This window comes from Otolemur garnettii, unplaced genomic scaffold (assembly GCF_000181295.1).
Source record: "Otolemur garnettii isolate 467f Iridium unplaced genomic scaffold, OtoGar3 scaffold00029, whole genome shotgun sequence".
Classification (NCBI taxonomy): domain Eukaryota; kingdom Metazoa; phylum Chordata; class Mammalia; order Primates; family Galagidae; genus Otolemur; species Otolemur garnettii.
In genome coordinates, this window is record NW_003852424.1 from 14,948,899 (window position 1) to 14,956,952 (window position 8,054).

At 50.0% G+C, this 8,054-nt stretch overlaps 1 protein-coding gene and 1 pseudogene across 1 annotated transcript in view; one reads left to right on the forward strand and one right to left on the reverse strand.

Annotated features, from left to right (window-relative positions):
- AP3D1 (adaptor related protein complex 3 delta 1 subunit) overlaps window positions 1–8,054 on the reverse strand; it is an 81,450-nt gene that overhangs the window by 66,373 nt on the left and 7,023 nt on the right. The window contains exon 2 of the mRNA XM_003788857.3: window positions 3,469–3,765. Within this exon, the coding sequence (XP_003788905.1) occupies window positions 3,469–3,564 (96 nt within the window). The 5' untranslated portion in view covers window positions 3,565–3,765. The remainder of the gene's footprint in view (window positions 1–3,468; window positions 3,766–8,054) is intronic.
- Window positions 7,060–7,984, forward strand: LOC100945770 (annotated as a pseudogene).

The window sequence follows — 8,054 nt, forward strand, 5'->3', positions numbered from 1 at the left end:
AAAAAAAAAAAAAAAAAAGTCCCCTAAACTTCATACCATTTCCATTCAACCACTGTGCCTTTCCACATGGCTTTTAAGGTTTCTGCCAAGCATTAGTTCTATAATGTCACAGAGAAGTTTTAGCAAAAAAAAAAAATTTTTAATGGAAACTTTTGGCAGGGCTCAATGGCTCATACCTATAATCCTAGTACTCTGAGAGGCAGAAGCAGGTGGATCCCTTGAGTTCAGGAGTTGGGAGACCAGCCTGAGCAAGAGCAAAACCCAGTCTGTAAAAATAGCCAGGTGTTGCACTTGAGAGGCCGAGGGGGGTGGACTGCCTGAGCTAACAGGTTCAAACCAGCCTGAGCCAAAGCAAGACCATATCTCTAAAAAACAGCCGAGTATCGTGGCAGGAGCCTGTACTCCCAGCTACTTGGGAGGCTGAGGCCAGAGGATCACTTGAGCCCAAGAGTTGGAGGTTGCTGTGAGCTATGACACCACAGCACTCTACCCACGTGCTGGATGGGAGGCTAGAATCTACCATATAGTCTACATGCAGCTGCTTTGTAAAGTAGGGAAGTGGGACCACAGCTGTCACTAGACTGCCATTTACTGTTCTCCAGTCAAGAGAACACATCCGCAGACACACATCCCAGCCGCAGACACACATCCCAGAAGTGAACACCTGAAAAATGACTCCTGGCTCAGTGCTCGTAGCACAGTGGTTACAGTACCAGTCACATATACCGAAGCAGGTAGGTTTGAACCCACCCTAGGCCAGGTAAAACAACAATGACAATGCAACAAAAAATAGCTGGGTGTTTTGTTGGGTGCCTGTAGTCCCAGCTACTTGGGAGGCTGAGGCAAGAGAATCACTTAAGCCCCAGAGTTTCAGGTTACCATAAGCTGTGATGCCATGGGCACTCCACCAAAGGCAACATAGTGAGACTATCTCAAAAAAAAAAAAAAAGAAAGAAAGAAAAATAAAAATGACTCCCTAGGCCATAAGGATGGTCCTCTTCTTTGTTTTTTGGCAATTTTTGGCTGGGGTTGGGTTTGAAACCGTCACCTCCGGCATATGGGACCTGTGCCCTACCCTCTTGAGCCACAGGTTCAAGCTAGGCTAGACCTATAAGGATGGTCTTCTGATGAGAAAATTAAGGCCCCTAAATACCATGTTCTGCCTGGCATTGCCAACTGGCCAATGGCAAGGCCCTGAAGAAAACCTCGACTTTCAGTAACTTCCAGCACCAGCCTGGCCCTGTACTTTAAAAAAAAAAGTTTCTTATACCAATACACCATTGAAGGAGCTAAGTAAGCCTAGGCTATGGAGAAGGCACCATCCGTTCACACCAAGGCTCAGAGGACTTCCCAAGGATGACAGAGTGACAGAGTGGGAAGGTCTTCCACTGAACAGACCTTGTGACCCACCCTCAGGATCCCAGAGCAGGCTTCTCAGTGACACCCACTTAAGGTTTGGGTAGGCCTAGGAGATTCTACCTGTGCAGAACAGCCATCTCAGGGAGTGAACACCCACATCTGCTTTGCCACATGAGTAAATAAAACCTAGGCCAATCAGCTACTTTTTTTTTTTTTTTTTAGAGACAGAGTTTCACTATGTGGCCCTCGGTAGAGTGCCATGGAGTCACAGCTCACAGCAATCTCCAGCTTTTGGGCTTAGGTGATTCTCTTGCCTCAGCCTCCCGAGTAGCTGGGACTACAGGCACCCACTACAATGCTCGGCTATTTTTTTTTTCTTGCAGTTTGGCTGGCATTTTTTTTTTTTCTTGTAGTTTGGCCAGGGCTGGGTTTGAACCTGCCACCCTCGGTATCACCCATCTCTTTCTTTCTTTTCTTTTTTTTTTAGACAGAGACTCAAGCTGCCCCCCTTGGTAGAGTGCCATAGCACACAGCAACCTCCAACTCCTCAGCTCAAGTGAGTCTCCTGCCTCTGCCTCCCAAGTAGCTGGGACCACAGGTGACCGCCACAATGCCCGGCTATTTTTGGGGTGCAACCATCATTGTTGTTTGGCGGGTAGGGCTGGATTCGAACCCGCCAGCTCAGATGTATGTGGCTGGCGCCTTAGCCACTTGAGCCACAGGCGCTGAGCCAGCTACTCTTTCAATTAAAAAATAAAATGAAGATCACATGTAAGTTAGCTAAACAGAATGAAAAAGCAAGGTGCAGTGATAACAAGGGGAGGGAGGGGACTGTGGAGACAACAAATATAACCTCATTTCATTGCAGACTAGGTGATACCACTTCTGAAAAAATGCAACCACGTACCAAGAATTCAGTTTCCCAGCCAGAAACAGTGGCTCATGTCTGTAATCCTAGCACTTGGGGAGGCCAAGGGAGGTGGACTGCTTAAGCTCAGGAGTTTAAGCCTCAGCAAGAGCAAGACACTTGGGAGCAATGAGGCAAGAGGATCGCTTGAGCCAGGAGTTTAAGGCTCCTGTGAACTACGACAACATGGAACTCTATCCAGAATGACAAAGTGAGATTCTGTTTCAAAGAAAAAAATATATATATAGAATTCAGGTTCCCAGGGTGGGGACCTGGGCTAAAGGCAAGTCCTAGCAAATTCCTGAGTTTCTCTGCTCCTCCTGGGTGCCATTGTAAGGACGACAAAATACAACAGCTGCTCTCCTTTAGAACCAGGCTGTCCAGGCAGAGAAGCAGGCAGGCAGGCAGGCAGACAGACACACAGCAGGAAAGCTATTCAATGCTTGCACTGCATTAAGTGCCTCCTTCAATGAAGCTGGAGGCCTCAAGGCCACTAACTACCCCCATTCTTCCCTAATCTAGGTCACAGGTTGAGAGAAGGGAGGGGCGGGAAGGAAAGGGTGTCCACAGTTACCATTTCACTTCTGGAAAACCATCTTCTTGCCCTAGCTTTCAGATTCCCCATTCCAAGCTCCCCATCGGCTACTCCCTCACTGCTGTACTCCCAGAGGCAGCCCCACCTTCCTGGGAAAAGACCCCGCCCGGATCCCCACCCAGGCCCGACAGAGACCTGGACATTTACCCTCCAGAGGCAGCCGAAGAACCCATGCCGCGATTTCCCAAGGAGGGTACCCTAAGTAGGCCTTGGACCCCCAAATTTTTCATAGGTGATGCGGAGTTGGAGAGTCTCTGCTCGGAGACCTGGTAAGTCTCTCGTGGCAGGACAAGACAGGCCCAAATCTCCCTCCGAGTCAGTAAACTGAGTTCTGAAGGCTGGGCACCTAGCAGCGGGACCCGGGGATTTCCCCCCAGGAGATCTAACACCCGTGAGGGCCCAAAAGCCGCTGCTCAGACTTCTTCACCCCTAGAAGTAAAGTGAGGCTGGGGGAGGGAGGAGGTGTGCGGCGCTCCGGGATCTGAAGCCGCGCCAGCCGGGGGGCGGGCTGGAGGCCGAGTAAAGCCAGCGGGCAGGGCAGGGCAGGGCAGGGCAGGGCTGGGGCGGTGACCCGGCCGGGCCTCCCCGCTCGGCGCACCGGGCTCACCTCGTCCTCCTTGTGGTTGCGGATGCCGCGGACCAGGTCCTGCAGGTTCTTGTCGAACATGCGGTCGATACTGCCCTTGACCATCTTAAGGGCCATCTCGGCGGGTGACGGGCTCTTGCCCCGAGAAGCCCGCAGAGCAGGGAGGGAGCCCGGAGACCACGCCTGCCGCCCACGGAGCACTGCGCTGGCGGCCGCCACGTCGGGGCGGGCTCCCAGGCCAGGGCAGTGGCAGGAGTCCGTGGACGGCGGCGGAAGCGCCGACCCGCTGGGCAGGGGCCGCGCTCCAGCTCGGGACCGCTTGCAAATGGCGGACAAGATGGCGGCTGGTCAGCTGACAGCAAGCTTTGAGTGCCAGCCGACCCGCCCCCAGAAGCCCCGCCTCCCCGGAAACCCCGCCTCCACACCGCCGGGACTCCGGGTCTCCCTGACGACGGCCGGCCGCCCAATGGAAATGTGGGCACCACCCTTTCCGGTGCCTCAGCCATGCCCTTAACGGCTCTGTGCTCCGCGCTCGCATTGATTAGTAGCCTCCTAAATGACACCCACTTCCTCGTTCCGTGTTCCAACCACGCCTCTTAGGAGCAATGGCCCTACACCGCCCTAGCCTAAGTGACAGCTGTGGGCGGGCCCTAGAGTGGGCGGGGCGCCCACGTGGAGCTTGGCCGGGAGTTCTCGCAGGACTATCCTGCTTCGGCTTTTCTGAATCTAAAAGCTAACGCTACCAGATAGCCTCTAAAACCAACGCTGGGGTGAACGAAACCTGTGTTTCCTGCAACCTCACAAAATCCTGTGATTCTGGGCCGGACGGGGTGGCTCACACCTGTAATCCCAGCACTCTTGGAGGCCAAGGGGGCTGGATTGCTTGAGCTCAAAAGTTCGCGACCAGCGTGAGCAAAAGTGAGACCCTATCTCTACTAAAATAGAAAAACTAGCCGGGTGGCGCCTGTACTCCCAGCTCCTCGGGAGGCTGCGGCAAAAGGATTGCTCAATCCCATGCTTTTGAGGTTGCTATGAATTGTGACGCTAAGGCACTCTACCCAGGGCGACAGAGACAAAAAAAAAAAAAAAAAAAAAAAAACCCTATGATAGGAATTAACATGCTCACAGGAAGAAAATGAGGCCAGAGCTTGGGTTTCAAGGTGGTCACCAATTCTTTCTTTCTTTCTTTCTTTTTGAGACAGAGTTTCCACTTTGTCACCCTTGGGAGAGTGCCGTGGCATCATAGCTCCCAGCAGCCTCAAACTCCTGGGCTTAAACTATTCTCTTACCTCACCCTCCCAAGTAGCTGGGACTACAGGCCCCCGCCATAATGCTTGGCTAATTTTTTAGGGATGGGGTCTCGCTCTGGCTCAAGCTGGTCTTGAACCTGTGAACTCTGCCCACCTTGGCCTTCCAAGTGCTGGGATTACAGGCATGGCGCCTGGCATGGTCACCAGTTCAATAAAAGTTTATTGAGGTCCCACTGTGTGCCGGGCATGGTAAGGGACGCAGGACAGACAGCAGTGGGCGAAGTACGCTGAGTCCTTGTCCTCTGAGACACAACATCAAGAAGGTTTAAAAAAACAAGCCACCGGTGGCGCCTGTGGCTCAAAGGAGTAGAGCGCAGTCCCCACATACCAGAGGTGGCGGGTTCAAACCCAGCTCTGGCCAAAAACTGCAAAAATTAAAAAAAAAAAAAACTAAAATGATATTTAAAAAAATTAATGATATTGGGCGGCGCCTGTGGCTCAGTGGGTAGGGCGCTGGCCCTATATACCGAGGGTGGCAGGTTCAAACCCTGCCCCTGCCAAAATGCAAGAAAAAAAATAGCTGGGCCTTGTGGTGGGTGCCTGTAGTCCCAGGTACTTGGGAGACTGAGGCAAGAGAATCACCTAAGCCCAAAAGCTGCAGGTTGCTGTGAGCTTTGACTCCGCAGCACTCTACCGAGGGTGACAAAGTGAGACTCTGTCTCTAAAAAAAAAAAAAAAAAAGATATTAAAATAATAAAAAATTTTAAAAAGCCACAAACCAGAATGACATGTTCACAATACATGTATCTGGCAAACACTTATGTCAAGAATATAGTCAGGAAGAGGTGGCTCATGCCAGTAATCCTAGCACTCTTGAGAGAGACTGAGGCAGGTGGATTGCTTGAGCTCAGGAGTCCCAGACCAGCCTGAGCAAGAGTGGAACCTCTATCTCTTCTAAAAATGGACAAATTAGCCAGGCATGATCACACATGCCTATAGTCCCAGCTACTTAGAGAGTGAGACAAAAGAATCTCTTCACCCTAGGAGTTTGAGGTTACTGATGACACACTGCACTCTAATGAGGGCAAGTGAGAGTAAGTCTTTGTCTCAAAACAAAACAAAAACAACTAGCATCTGTATACTCTAAAACCCAGCAAATCCACTCTTTCTCAACAAGAAAGCATGAATATGTCCACCACAGACATGGACAAAAATGTTCATAGTAGCTGTATTTATGATAGGTCAAAAATCCAAAATAACTCTAATGTTCATCAGAAGAAAGTAAATAAATTGTGGTATATATATGCCATGAAATACTATGCAGTGATTAAAAAGAGAAAATTACTGACACAGAATAAAGCAGATGAATTACACAGAGATAACGTTGAACAAAATAAGCTAGATACAAAACATAGCCACAGTATGATTTCATTAATGTGAAGTTCAAGAATAGGCAAGACTAATCTATAGTGGTAGAGTGCTGTGATCTGAATATTCCCTAAAATTTATATGTTTAAACTTTCTCTTTTCTTTTCTTTTTTTTTCTTGAGACAGAGCCTCAAGCTGTCACATCACCCTGGGTAGAGTGCCATGGCATCACAGCTCACAGCAACCTCCAACTCCTGGGCTTAAGGGATTCTCTTGCCCCAGCCTCCTAAGTAGCTGGGACTACAGGCATCTACCACAATGCTGGGCTATTTTTTGATTGCAGCCATCATTGTTATGCGGTGGGCTGGGCTGGATTCGAACCTGCCAGCTCAGGTGTAGGGGGCTGGCGCCAAGCCAAACTTTTTTTTTTTGAGACATAGTCTCACTATGTTGCCCTAGGTAGAGCATCGTGACATCACAGCTCACAGCAACCTCAAACTCTTTGGGCTTAAGCGATTCTCTTGCCTCAGCCTCCCAAGAAGCTGGGACTACAGGCACCTGCCACAATGCCCAGCTATTTTTTGGTTGTAGTTGTCACTGTTGTTTGGCAGGCCCAGGCTGGATTCAAACCCGCCAGCTCCCGTGTATGTGGCTGGCGTCCTAGCCACTGAGCTACAAGCATGGAGCCTATGTGTTTAAACTTAATCATCAATGTGGTAAAAGGTAGATCCTTTAGGAGCTGATAAGTCATGAGGACAGACACCTCATAGATGGGAGTAGGGCTCTTATAAAAAGACTCAAGGGGCGAGCCCCAGCTCATTCTCTACCCTCAGCCCCCCTCATCTCTTTCTTTCCTGCTCCAGTTCTCCCCCTTTCTCCTTCCTTTTTCCTTCTCCCTCCTCCTCTCCTCTCTCCTCCCTCCCCCTTTTTTCACCTCCTCCCTCTCCCTCTCCCTCTCCCTCTCCTCACTCAGCTTCCTAACATTACAGAGAAAATGCTGCTATCAGTGACTTCCAGGCTTGGGATTTTGACTTTTGGCTATAACTGGGACAACAAGAAGCCATATGTGTCATTGGCACAGCAGATGGTACCGCCTAGTTCAAGCAACAGCAGCCCTAACAGCCACGGTGGAAGCAATGGAAGTGACCAGCTAGGCAAAACCAACCTATACATCCAAGGATTGCAGCCGGGCACTACTGACCAGGACCTTGTCAAGCTATGTCAACCATATGGTAAGATTATTTCCACTAAGGCCATACTGGACATGATCACAAACAAATGAAAAGGCTATGGCTTTGTGGATTTTTTTTTTTTTTGGTAGAGACAGAGTCTCACTTTATCGCCCATGGTAGAAGTCCATGGTGTCACACAGCTCACAGCAACTTCCAACTCCTGGGCTTAAGCAGTTCTCTTGCCTTAGCCTCCCAAGTAGCTGGGACTACAGGAGCCCGCCACAACACACCCAGCTATTTTTTGGTTGCAGTTCTGCCTGGGCTGGGTTTGAACCCGCCACCCTCAGTATATGGGGCCAGCGCCCTACTCACTGAGTCACAGGTGCTGCCCGGCTTTGTGGATTTTGACAGTCTTCAGTAGCACAGAAAGCTGTGATGGCACTGAAAGCCAGTGACATACAGGCACAGATGGCAAAGCAACAGGAGCAGGACCCTACAAATTTATATATCTCAAACCTCCCTCTGTCAATGGATGAGCAAGAACTGGAGGAGATGCTAAAGCCCTTTGGCCAGGTTATCTCCACCCAAATCCTTCACGATACCAGTGGGACTAGCAGAGGGGTTGGCTTTGCAAGGATGGAGTCCACAGAGAAGTGTGAAGTCATTATCACCTACTTTAATGGAAAATATATTAAGACACCCCTTGGAGTACCAGCCCCTTCTTTTTTTTTTTTTTTTTTTTTTTGAGACAGAGCCTCAAGCTGTCCCCCTGGGCAGAGTGCCGTAGCATTATAGCTCACAGCAACCTCCAACTCCT